Here is a 14,313-nt window from a genome sequence, read left to right as displayed (position 1 = left end):
ACATCTTGTAGCTCTGCTGTTTTCACTAGTTTAGTACATTGTATAGATGATAAATACAAAACAAACGGTTTTGGACATACAAGGTTTCCACCCGACAACGATGATATGCTATAAATATAAGGTGCTGGGAGTGAAAATTATAATGTAGGGGTGCCTCGGATTAAAAAAAATATTCATGGGATGCCCTGAGACAAAAAAGTTTGGGAACCCCTGCTCTAACAGATATTTAACTCTTGAGTTACGGGTCCATTTGGTTCCATTTTACGCTCTCAAGAGATATTGTTAAACAGCTGCATTACTTAATTTACAAGAAGTCTTCAGAATTAGAGAATGTAGAAGAATTGTTATTTTGATCAACATGTGCCTGCTAACTCTCCTATGGTACCACATCAATACAGCATGGGATTGTGGAAAAAATTGTATCCAACGACAAAATATTAAGTTTTGGGTCTAAGAGAATAAATCTCATCAAACAGTGGTCTGTGGCTCAAATAATGGACCACCTGGATGTGAAAATGGTTGAAAACAACTGCTATTGGGGTTCCAAATTGACCCTTACAGGTCTGTAAAGAGTACAAATAGAATCAAAAAAGTTATGGTCCTTCAAATTAAAACCACCAGTATTGTAACAGTACAGCAGACGTGAAGTCCACATAACGCAGCTCTGACAGACAGTATAGATAAAACCTGGTTCCAGAAGTGATGGAACGGATTCCCGGTTCCTCAATGTTGGATCCGGTTCCATTGGTAGAAAAAGTACTTACATTTTTTACTTCAGTAAAAGTATCAATACTGCAATGTAGAAATATTCGTTTACAAGTCTGGAATTCAAAGGGTACTTGAGTAAAAGTACGAAAGTATTGGCATCAAACTCAACTTAAAGAACCAAAAGTAAAAGTACAACATGTTTGAAAACAGCAGATCTACAAGCTCGCGATGCGATACGTTGTCAGATTGTAGATCGTCTATTTTCAAATAGCCTAGGTATGAAATACGGCTAAAGTGATTCCTATACGGTTCCGCATCCCATTGACCAATCAGAATCAAGCATTAAACCAAACCATGTAATGATTGTGATTTATAACTCTCTAGATGTTCTATTCTTCCCTGCATGGTGATGATGTCACTACAGCCCAGGCAGGTTAATAGTTGATTCTGATTGGTCAATAGGGTTGATGATGTCACTACAACCCAGGCAGGTGGTGCTGACATGATGAGTCTGATCACTGGAGCTGAGATGTCAGCATGACCCATGTACTTTCTCTGTATCTGTGTGTGCGTGCGTGCGTGCGTGCGTGCGTGCGTGCGTGCGGTGGGGGAGGGGGGAGTGTTTCTCAAACTTTTTCATGGAAAATGTTTTGAGCCAGGGACCCCCAGAACAGATTTGTTAAAATACATCTTTTTTCAAGCTCGCAGCTTTATACAGAGAGACAGTCCTTCTGTGATTTCATGAAAAAGCTAAGAGCTGTATTCATTTCACTCACTCTCTCACTCTCTCTCACACACACACACACACACACACACACACACACACACACACACACACACACACACACACACACACACACACACACACACACACACACACACACACACACACACACACTGCGTCTTTATTTAAATGAATATTCATAGTGTTGCAGTGCAGGGTGGGCGTAACACTGTACAGTAAGCATGCGGAGCAGGTGTGGTAATTGCAGACCTATGATTTAATGCTCAGCAGCATAACATTGTCACCAAAGTAACACAGTATAATATTTAGTCTTAGTTTTAGTCATTAGTTTCTATTTAGTTTTCGTCAATGAAAAAAGGTAGTCGACAAACATTTTTCGCATTGTTCACTAACTGGAGGAAAGAGGGTTCAATGTTTCATCACAACACACCACACACACACACACCAAGGCCTGTCAAATATTAATGAGAGGTCTGGAACATCCATTAACACTTAGTCTCCATTTTTGACACCTTCACACACACACACACACACACACACACACACACACACACACACACACACACACACACACACACACACACACATGTACGCACACACACACAGAGACGCAACAGTACCGATTTGCGATCCAGAATATAGCCCCATCTGGTGTGAAGATGGAGTTTTTTTTACAATTCCCAAGTGAGCCTCAAGTGTGTGTTTGTCCATGTGCGTGTGCTGTGCATGTGTGTGAATGCTACAGTACATGCATGCATGTGTGTGTGTAGCAGACTGACTCACTGCCTCAGCCTGTGTGTGTGTGTATGAGTGTGTGTGTGTGTGTGTGTGTGTGTGTGTGTGTGTGTGTGTGTGTGTGTGTGCGGTGCAGCTGTCAGAGAGAGAGGAGAGGGATCACCTTGGGATCAATTGAACTGAAGATCATGAAAAAGAGGCACTGGATTACCACCGCTACTGTCCTGGCTGTGTGTGTGTGTGTGTCTGTGTGTGTGTGTGTGCGTGCGTGCGTGCGTGCGTGCGGGCGTGTGTGCGTGCGTGCGTGCGTGTGTGTGCAACTGCATGTGTGTGAATGCTACAGTACATGCATGCATGTGTGTGTAGCAGAGTGACTCATTGCCTAAGCCTGGTGGGAAAAAAAGTCTAGTATCTCCCCCAGTCCCTTTGGTCTGGTAGTTAAGATGTTGGACTTCCACGCGGTTAGACTTCCACGCGGGTCCGAATCCCGGGTGTTACATGTTGCTACAGTACGTGCATGCATGTGAGGAGAGGAGAAAGAGAGCTACGGGCGGAAGCACTATCATGAGTTTCACCGGAGTTCTGGGTGGAGCTCAAAGACACACACACACACACACACACACACACACACACACACACACACACACACACACACACACACACACACACACACACACACACACACACACACACACACACACACACACACACACACACACACACACACACACCGTCACAATTTGTGCGACGCCACCAGCATCTGTGAGAGAGTGACAAAGCTGTTCACCCTTTTAATAAGAGCATCAGCAGCAGAAGCAGATTAGATGCTGTGCTGTCGAGATACCAATAACATGCTGTCTCATCCTCAGTTCATTTAACCCTGAAGCATCATGTACCTTTACTCATGGAACCAGTATAAGGTCCTTTAGTAGTGGTTCTCATTCTCAAACCTTTTCACATCAAGGACACCAAAAAACGTATGTAATTGAAATTTGAAAATGTTATGTGCCGGGGACCCCCAGCAGAAAAGAGAAAATATGAATTTTACAACTATTCCACAATCTCTGAAAGCTATACAGTATAGAGTATGGGACTATACCTCCTGAAGTCTGAGAACGGAAGCTGTCATTTATATCTTTAAATTTGAATTGAGAATTTCCATTTCTGATAAGCAAGCATGCTATAAATATGCTTCGGTTATTTTTTATTTATATCAGGACAAATTTGCACGACTATAAAGCAGAAACGGAAGCGGGGAGGAGGAGGAGGGATCACATCCTCTGATCATTGTCAGAGCTTCCGTTGCTCCAGAGACTCTATGAGGAAAGCACTTGAAATACTGTGGGAGGCCACAGTCTGGCTCACAAAGACGTAAGAAGTCACCAGACGACTGCTATACAGTACGTTTACAGTACACCCTCATGCTGTGCATGTTTCCTTGATGTACAGCAGCAAGGCAGCAGGACCAGTGTATGGAACATCGACCTTCATGACCGCACGCTGAGATTAACACACACCATCATAGTGGGCTGTGTGAAGCCTGCTGACCACTGTGTGTGTGTGTGTGTGTGTGTGTGTGTGTGTGTGTGTGTGTGTGTGTGTGTGTGTGTGTGTGTGTGTGTGTGTGTGTGTGTGTGTGTGTGTAGTCCCACACACTGTGCTTGCTTACAATTTTATGAGAGAAATAAGCAACCAGGCCTATGAAAACAAGCCTAAAAGCATTAAGCGACTATTATAGGCCACATGAGTCCTTGGAAATGCATATACATTTTCCGGTCCTCAACATGAAAATGTTTGAGAACCACAAGGTTGGACAAGAATTCTTCAATTTGGAAGCGAGCCCATATACTGTAAGCAACTACACTTTAGAAACAAGCCCCAAAGAAACCGCAACCTGCAACTAGCAATACTTACTAGCAACTTTACAGAAAAACAAGACCAACGTAGCTTATAATAAGCAGACATGGCAACACTGGCCTCGAGTTGACCATTAATAGTCGTACAAATAGGCAAGGCATAATCAATGGGGAACAACAGGTCATTATTGAGAGATAAACCCCGGTGGGGTGATATGGGGGAGGGATCTTTATCCTCCTGAAGGTTACCAGGATAATGACCTGTTCCCCATTGATTCCTCTCGCTTATAACACAGCTACTAAATAGATACATTAATAGATTGACCCAAAAGTAACAACACAACGATTTGATCGACTTTTAAAAGAGTCTTTGATTAGATGTTATTGAGTTCAGCGGTCATTATTCAAAAAGGAACAGACCGAGGAATTCAATGATTGACCAATAGTGTTGGGATCCTTTAGGATTTTATCGATTCCGGTTCCTTAATGATTCCCTCTTAACAGTCCCATTCCTTAATGGTTCCCTTTCACGATTCCTATTGTGGTTTTCACAAGCGGTCCTTGAGGGGGTTCCAGGTGGTCCCCAGCTAAATGATGTAGAGTTGGTACCCAAATGGACTCTAATACAGGGGTTTTCAAAGTGGGTGACGGGGCACCCTGGGGTGCTGCGACGGCAGTCCAGGGGTGCCGCGAGATAATTTGATAATATTTGGAATTTATTTGGACACTTGAACAAATATTTAGTATCATTTTAAACTTGAAGTACACAGTCATTTTCAGTCGGTTCTAACCAAAATGGCTATTATCTCAACGTTTTCCTCGCAACATAATCACTAAAATATCATTACTGTCAGGCAGAAACCTCTGTCGCACAAAACTAGTGAAAACAGCCGATCTACAAGCACACAACGCCTCGCGATGCGAGGCGTTGTGTGCTTGTAGATCTGCTGTTTTCACTAGTTTAATACATTTTATAGATAGTTTAGTACATCTTGTAGCTCTGCTGTTTTCACTAGTTTAGTACATTGTATAGATGATAAATACAAAACAAACGGTTTTGGACATACAAGGTTTCCACCCGACAACGATGATATGCTATAAATATAAGGTGCTGGGAGTGAAAATTATAATGTAGGGGTGCCTCGGATTAAAAAAAATATTCATGGGATGCCCTGAGACAAAAAAGTTTGGGAACCCCTGCTCTAACAGATATTTAACTCTTGAGTTACGGGTCCATTTGGTTCCATTTTACGCTCTCAAGAGATATTGTTAAACAGCTGCATTACTTAATTTACAAGAAGTCTTCAGAATTAGAGAATGTAGAAGAATTGTTATTTTGATCAACATGTGCCTGCTAACTCTCCTATGGTACCACATCAATACAGCATGGGATTGTGGAAAAAATTGTATCCAACGACAAAATATTAAGTTTTGGGTCTAAGAGAATAAATCTCATCAAACAGTGGTCTGTGGCTCAAATAATGGACCACCTGGATGTGAAAATGGTTGAAAACAACTGCTATTGGGGTTCCAAATTGACCCTTACAGGTCTGTAAAGAGTACAAATAGAATCAAAAAAGTTATGGTCCTTCAAATTAAAACCACCAGTATTGTAACAGTACAGCAGACGTGAAGTCCACATAACGCAGCTCTGACAGACAGTATAGATAAAACCTGGTTCCAGAAGTGATGGAACGGATTCCCGGTTCCTCAATGTTGGATCCGGTTCCATTGGTAGAAAAAGTACTTACATTTTTTACTTCAGTAAAAGTATCAATACTGCAATGTAGAAATATTCGTTTACAAGTCTGGAATTCAAAGGGTACTTGAGTAAAAGTACGAAAGTATTGGCATCAAACTCAACTTAAAGAACCAAAAGTAAAAGTACAACATGTTTGAAAACAGCAGATCTACAAGCTCGCGATGCGATACGTTGTCAGATTGTAGATCGTCTATTTTCAAATAGCCTAGGTATGAAATACGGCTAAAGTGATTCCTATACGGTTCCGCATCCCATTGACCAATCAGAATCAAGCATTAAACCAAACCATGTAATGATTGTGATTTATAACTCTCTAGATGTTCTATTCTTCCCTGCATGGTGATGATGTCACTACAGCCCAGGCAGGTTAATAGTTGATTCTGATTGGTCAATAGGGTTGATGATGTCACTACAACCCAGGCAGGTGGTGCTGACATGATGAGTCTGATCACTGGAGCTGAGATGTCAGCATGACCCATGTACTTTCTCTGTATCTGTGTGTGCGTGCGTGCGTGCGTGCGTGCGTGCGTGCGTGCGGTGGGGGAGGGGGGAGTGTTTCTCAAACTTTTTCATGGAAAATGTTTTGAGCCAGGGACCCCCAGAACAGATTTGTTAAAATACATCTTTTTTCAAGCTCGCAGCTTTATACAGAGAGACAGTCCTTCTGTGATTTCATGAAAAAGCTAAGAGCTGTATTCATTTCACTCACTCTCTCACTCTCTCTCACACACACACACACACACACACACACACACACACACACACACACACACACACACACACACACACACACACACACACACACACACACACACACACACACACACACACACACACACACACACACACACACACACACTGCGTCTTTATTTAAATGAATATTCATAGTGTTGCAGTGCAGGGTGGGCGTAACACTGTACAGTAAGCATGCGGAGCAGGTGTGGTAATTGCAGACCTATGATTTAATGCTCAGCAGCATAACATTGTCACCAAAGTAACACAGTATAATATTTAGTCTTAGTTTTAGTCATTAGTTTCTATTTAGTTTTCGTCAATGAAAAAAGGTAGTCGACAAACATTTTTCGCATTGTTCACTAACTGGAGGAAAGAGGGTTCAATGTTTCATCACAACACACCACACACACACACACCAAGGCCTGTCAAATATTAATGAGAGGTCTGGAACATCCATTAACACTTAGTCTCCATTTTTGACACCTTCACACACACACACACACACACACACACACACACACACACACACACACACACACACACACACACACACACATGTACGCACACACACACAGAGACGCAACAGTACCGATTTGCGATCCAGAATATAGCCCCATCTGGTGTGAAGATGGAGTTTTTTTTACAATTCCCAAGTGAGCCTCAAGTGTGTGTTTGTCCATGTGCGTGTGCTGTGCATGTGTGTGAATGCTACAGTACATGCATGCATGTGTGTGTGTAGCAGACTGACTCACTGCCTCAGCCTGTGTGTGTGTGTATGAGTGTGTGTGTGTGTGTGTGTGTGTGTGTGTGTGTGTGTGTGTGTGTGTGTGTGTGTGTGCGGTGCAGCTGTCAGAGAGAGAGGAGAGGGATCACCTTGGGATCAATTGAACTGAAGATCATGAAAAAGAGGCACTGGATTACCACCGCTACTGTCCTGGCTGTGTGTGTGTGTGTGTCTGTGTGTGTGTGTGTGCGTGCGTGCGTGCGTGCGTGCGGGCGTGTGTGCGTGCGTGCGTGCGTGTGTGTGCAACTGCATGTGTGTGAATGCTACAGTACATGCATGCATGTGTGTGTAGCAGAGTGACTCATTGCCTAAGCCTGGTGGGAAAAAAAGTCTAGTATCTCCCCCAGTCCCTTTGGTCTGGTAGTTAAGATGTTGGACTTCCACGCGGTTAGACTTCCACGCGGGTCCGAATCCCGGGTGTTACATGTTGCTACAGTACGTGCATGCATGTGAGGAGAGGAGAAAGAGAGCTACGGGCGGAAGCACTATCATGAGTTTCACCGGAGTTCTGGGTGGAGCTCAAAGCATCATGGTCTGTAAAACAAAAAGGTCTCTTATGCCTGTGCTTATGCCTGCTGGAAGGACATAGGAAATAGAATTAGGAGGCATCGATGAGGAGGTACGACGTATAGGAAACCTTGATGCTTCCTACCAGGAAGTGTTTGCATTCTGAGCAGCACGACTTGTGATTACTCCGCTGACAACTGAAGGCCCCTTTGCACCTGAGTGTCAGCTCGCATAACATGACGCTTCATTAACCAAATGTCCTCCTTTCCTCTCTCCTCTTCTTGTTTCCTACAGTACATGCTTACTCAGTGGGAGGGACTAACATACATGGAAAGGATAGAAGTGTAGGAAATGAGGATGTAATTTAAGGACCTGAGACGCAGCCAGTAATAGAAGGAAACGATCAAAGGAAACAATTGTACCTCTTTCCTGTGGTGGATCAAGTCTCCTTTTGTAAGACTTGCAACTGAACCCTTGTTCCCTTTGAATTGCTCTCCTTGCTGTACCTTACAGTACTTCTAATTGTCTCCGCCAGGCCGAAGGCGTGTCTGAGACAATCAACACTGGACCCTGAAACCAACCCTGCAGAAGTCTCTAAACGGGTGCTACACCAGAATGTTGCGCGCAGTACTTAACAAGACTGCTTCTTGCAGACTACCGGTACTTGCAAGAGTGCACATGTTACCAACAAGAATCTGTAAGAGGGCAATACCAAGGGAGAGCGATAAAATAGCAGCCAGGAGAATGAGACTGGCAGGACACTGCCAAAGACATCAAGAGCTGCCAGCCAGCAAATTGGTGCTGCTGTGGGAACCAACACACAGGCATCGGTCACGAGTTCGTCCCACACTAATATATGTGGACGTACTCAAGCAAGTATCGATGAGCTGGCTGCTGGCCAGATGTACAGTATGGAGAACCGGGATGACTAGAGGCGACGATGGAGGGCTTGTCTGAGGACGACCTAGACCACTAGTTCCCAAACACCGGGTCGAGACCCATTTGTGGGTTGCGGACACTTTTGTTTCCTACATTATGTTTATAATTATTATTATTTCAAAACATCTTCAAAAAACATTTCCCAGAAGCTAAGATGAAAAGAAAAATGCAATACTTTTTTAAGTAATAATACAATTAATAAATAAAAACCTAAGAAATTTCGTAAATTAGAAAACAAACGTGTCGTGAGCTTGTAGATCTGCTGTTTTCACTAGTTTGGGTCCCGGAGCAAACGCCTAATTTCTTTTTTGGGTGTGGACCTGAAAGGTTTGGGAACCACTGACCTAGACACTGTGCTGAAAATATCAGATCTACAAGGCTATTTTCAGCACACGACACCAACTTAGGACAATGTATAAATCAGGGCTTTATAGCAGGCTGGTCAGTGACACCTGCTGTGCTCTTCCACTGTGTGGTTTAATAGCTCTTAAATTGCACTGGCCTGAGGATGACACCACCACTACTACTGCTACTGCTACTACCACTGGTAAGAAGATGAGAGAGCGAGAGAGAGAGAGAGAGAGAGAGAGTGTGTGTGTGTGTGTGTGTGTGTGTGTGTGTGTGTGTGTGTGTGTGTGTGTGTGTGTGTGTGTGTGTGTGTGTGTGTGTGTGTGTGTGTATGAGAGAGAGAGAGAGAGAGAAAGGAAGAGCTAGAAGGGAAGAGAGAGAGTGTGTGTTGTACATCAGAGTGAATGCTTGTCAAATGGAGCAGAACAGTGCAGTTAAACACACAGTTGGAGGACACACACACACACACACACACACACACACACACACACACACACACACACACACACACACACACACACACAGAGCAGGCTAATTGGACATAATTGGTTTATGTGCTGGTGTTCCCAATGACCCACTTTAACTGGCTCCTCCCCCCCCCCCCCCCCCTCTCTCTCTCTTCCATACAGAGGACATAGACACGCTCTGTAGCATCTCTGTATAGCCTACAGCCTAATAGCATTGGTTCTCAAACTTTTGTTTAAATTTCAAGGACCACCGTAACTCTGAGAGTGTACAGATGGAACGTGTAACCCCCCCCCCCCCCTTTAGGACCCCTGCTTTGAGAAACAACTGGTCTAATAGGGCAGTGCTGCTTATCAAACTTTTTTATTTTATTTCAAGGAACCCCCGAGTTTGATAAGGATTAGAGGCCACAAAAACAACCCGATTTGATACAGTTTTTTTTTGTATATTTTGGGGACTCCAAATCCACTCTGTGGAAATCAAGCATCGCAAATAGTCCCAGACTTCAAATCTTTTTCGCTACACCAAAGCTAACACATGTGGTTGGTTCTCAAACTTTTCTGATTTCAAAAGTAAAGACAGCTCTCCACCACACCGATATTGGGCAGACTCTGCGCCAGAAGAAGTCGGAAAATGTCTGCTGCCAAGAGACGCATGCTGAACCCGTTGATGAAGAACTAAGCGTGTCCAGTTGAAGGGTGCAAAGGGTGCAAAGACTCCACTGTAGAGTGGAAGCAAGCCTAAATAAGCAAGAGACCCGTCGCACATTTGAACTAGATACCTTATTCTCAACTCTCAATTCCTATAGCAATCGATCCAACTCCAAAGCAAAGTTAGTATATAGCAAAAATGGTATGTGTTTTGTTTTGGTGCGATATACAGAAACTCTGGCGTTGCCAGATTCTGTGAGTGACAAGCGACCAGGTCTATGAAAACTATAGCTATATATCTATTAGAGTCCCTTTAAGTAACCAGTGAGCTTAAACCATTATCTCAATCTAGGGCTGGGTATTAGCTTACAACCTCAAGATACGATACGTATTGTATCACCAATCACCATACGATACACATTGATTTTGAATAATGGCCCTATCCTCCAGGGGGTTGGGGGGTGAAGATGATTAGCTCAATGTCCCGTTCAGAATGCACTTACAAGAGTTCTTCTTTATTAAGTTTCATATAACAGCAGAGGAAAAGGCCTTTACGTATAATGCACACATTCAAATTAAAACACTTTACATTTCTGGCCCACAGAGATGTTTAAAGAAAAATGTAATATTATGTGCCCAATGAATGGAGAGAGAGAGAGAGAGGGGAAGAAAGGTCGTGCCGACCTCGCCACTCGCAATATGTACACAACACCTACTGTACATCAACACCTCAACCTCCATCTGTTCCTTTATATCCTGCTCTGTTTTTCCTCTCGGCTGCACATTCACCATTAACGACTTTAACTGAACCCTGAACAGCTCTGTACATTTATACACTCTCTGGGAGTTAGATTAACACACACACAAACACACAAACACACACACACACACACACACACACACACACACACACACACACACACACACACACACACACACACACACATAATCAAGCCAATACTGGTCTGGAGACGTGTGGGCGTACGACATGGATTACTACACGGAGAGAGGGAAATTCTTACAACACAAGATGCTGCATTTCCAAGTTCAGGAGAGCTTGGAAAAGGCAATTCTCCTGAATGCTGCCTTCAGGTATGGCATGGAAAGGAAGAGGAAGGCACTTGCATTTCTTTCACCATATAGTATAAGTATATAGCTGTGGTCGGGTCACGGGTGGAAACCTTGTCCAAAACTGTTTTGTATTTATCATTTAAAAAATGATTTAAACTAGTGAAAATAGCGCACAAAGAGAGAGAGAGATACAGGTGTGGGTTATGTATCAGTGCAACTCCTTTTAATGTCACCTGGTTAGTGTTTTTTACGCTAGCTGCTAGTGTCTACCTAGTACATCCCTTTGACACACACACACACACACACACACACACACACACACACACACACACACACACACACACACACACACACACACACACACACACACACACACACACACACACACACACACACACACACACACACACACACTCCTACTGACATTACAGTACTCTCACTTTACTTTCCGTTAGTAGATCTTTAATTAAATATTAGACTACATTTACATTTTGGAAGCACACAGTTAGTAGCCTATTACCGCATGCCCGTCACAATCAGGAGGAGATTCCTGTTTCCTTTCAAACTGTTTTTCCTCCTTGAAAGTCCTTTCATGAGATTTCTTCCATAAAGAAAAAGATTCTCACCACTCTGCACAGGTCTGTAGAGCATTAGTGAATTGTAGAGAGCTTGGTTGGTATTCATATTGAAAAGGTTGTTTGGACTCTCTAAAGAGCTACTCTTTTTGAGTAGTTGTCTAGAGACTGCTTGTGTAGTATTTGAAACACACATTGCATTTGATGTATAAGCGATTATCTTGCTTGTTAGTGTATAGTACTTGTCCGACTTTATTCCATCTTTCTAGATAAACTTTATGTTGCTGCGCTACTCCTCCTACAGTTTTGGTGGCAGTTTTGGCACACACTTGGGCCATATGTCAATTGACCGGCTTCATCTGGAATTTTGCTAAGAGACACGTTATATAGTTTAATTTATATAAATGTATTTTCTCCATTGACTTGAATGGAAAAATGCAAAAATTTAACTTTTCCTAAATATGGATATGACTGACATAATAGATGTCTGAAGTCATAGACCACATTAGACTGACACAATATGTCCACATATGGACATTCCCAGATATGGGCTTAATATTTAATTAATATATCCCCATATTGAGACTGACACAATGTGTCCATAAATGGGTATTCCCAGGGCATATTGTGTTCAAGTCAATGGGGAAAATTCAAATGGTAAGACGGAAGTGTGACTCATGTCAATTGCATCTTTCTAGTTTTAAGTTGCTCTGGATAAGAGCTTCTGCTAAATGCCTAAAATTGTAAATTGCAATATTTAAATCAAGAAACAGCACTGTGGAACTTTCGCCCAGGGTTGAGATAATGCATGGGGAGTAGCTACCATCTAGCGTCTAAAAGAAGTCGTGCATACACGTTCTACAGGGGCTTATGCGCATGCGTCAATACTTTATGTAAGTTAGTGTGAAGAAGGTTTGGAGGGCGGTGGATGGGAGATGGTATGTAGAGAAACAATTTGCAAATATAATGTGTAATATAATGTTACTCCAGCATTCCCACTACAAGTTTCACTGTCGGTAGATTCCATGCTCTTAATCGGTTGCTAAGTGTGTTTATTTTCTATTTTCTTACAGTAAAATAACCTGACAACTGACCTACAGTCAACATGAACAAAGGATAGCATTCATGCTACTTATGCGCAGATTGGCAATTTATTTTACTCCTTTCTTACTCCAGTTTAATTCAGGGTTTATTCGTGTGTGTGTTTTGTGTGTGAATGCGTGCGTGCAAGGCATAAAGGCTTAAGACACGTCATTTGTTTGTGAATCTTTTATTGTAGGACTTAACCGTCGAGTGGTTTCATGCCTAAACCACTGACCACCAAGCCTCCCTTACGGAGGGATACTCACACTCCCAAGATAGGAAGAAATAGCCCTATTTCGGTAAAATTCCGTACAGTTATTTTACATGACCTGGCATAACCAGCGGTTATGTGAGTCTTGTGTCCCGTGGGGAGTGAGACACAAAGACGTGCGGTGAAACAGGCCAGTCTGCGCGGCGATAGCTATATGCTAGCCTCGCCTTTTGTTAGGGGGTGTTTTATAACCACGACGGGTCGGACGGGAGCTGGTGCCAACCTCGCCGTGTGGGGGTGGACCGGGCGGACGATCGGTGGAAAAGAAGCCTGCTCAGCAAAAACGGCGAGATACGTCTACTCAGCGCAAGAGCGGAGATAACCACGGGGACACCCAAGAGGAGGGACCTCGTGAACGGCGCTGGACGCCATAAGAGATAACCACGAGGACGCTCGTGAGGAGCTCGTGGACGTCATTATCCACGTGTAGTGGCAGCTGAAATGCTGATAAAACCCACCGACTGAGTCTGTCTTGCCTATAATGATGCTGAAAGTGTGGAGAAGTGCAACTGTGCATGACAAACTGGGATGCTTTTGACGGTACTTATGTGGGCAATGCTAAAGTTGCTACATGCTATGCTCACTTGCTAAAGCTAAGACTTGTTGTGCTAACGCAAGCAGAAGACGTCATTGTGCTAAAGTTGCTATGCTCACTTGCTAAAGGCTAAAACTTGTTGTGCTAATGGGCGGGCCCTAAGTGACGTCATCGCGGCCATTTCGAGACCAGGAGGAAGGCGTGGTGAGCTGAAGAGTGACGTCGTCGTCGGCATTTTGTTTGTGGTAAAGGCTCAAGTGGAAACCCTATAATTGTTCATACTATTTGTGGTAAAGCTTCAGGAGTCATAAAGTGGAGAGAAAGCCCTACGGTTGTAAATGTAGCAAAGACTTCAATCATAAAGTGGAGAGAAGCCCTACGGTTGTAAATGTAGCAAAGACTTCAATCATAAAGTGGAGAGAAAGCTCCACGGTTGTACATTGTAGCAAAGGCTTCAAGTGGAGTAATCAAGTTTGGTGCGCATTGACTTTTATTGACTTTGAACTACTCTTGCCTATTTATAAGTGTCCTAGACTTAAGGAAC

General features: G+C 43.2%; 1 protein-coding gene across 1 annotated transcript in view; it reads right to left on the bottom strand.

The window, feature by feature from the left end:
- arhgap39 (Rho GTPase activating protein 39) overlaps positions 1–13,651 on the bottom strand; it is a gene marked incomplete at both ends in the record, with an annotated part of 68,583 nt that extends 54,932 nt beyond the window's left edge. Inside the window, one exon of the mRNA XM_080729033.1 lies at positions 13,569–13,651. Coding sequence (XP_080585159.1) covers positions 13,569–13,651 — 83 coding nt within the window. The remainder of the gene's footprint in view (positions 1–13,568) is intronic.
- Between the last annotated feature and the right edge of the window lie 662 nt (positions 13,652–14,313).

This window comes from Nannobrachium achirus (assembly GCF_963921795.1).
Source record: "Nannobrachium achirus genome assembly, chromosome: 1".
In the NCBI taxonomy this organism is placed as follows: domain Eukaryota; kingdom Metazoa; phylum Chordata; class Actinopteri; order Myctophiformes; family Myctophidae; genus Nannobrachium; species Nannobrachium achirus.
Note: the sequence above shows the minus strand (reverse complement) of the source record. Positions and strands in the feature narration are given on the sequence as shown.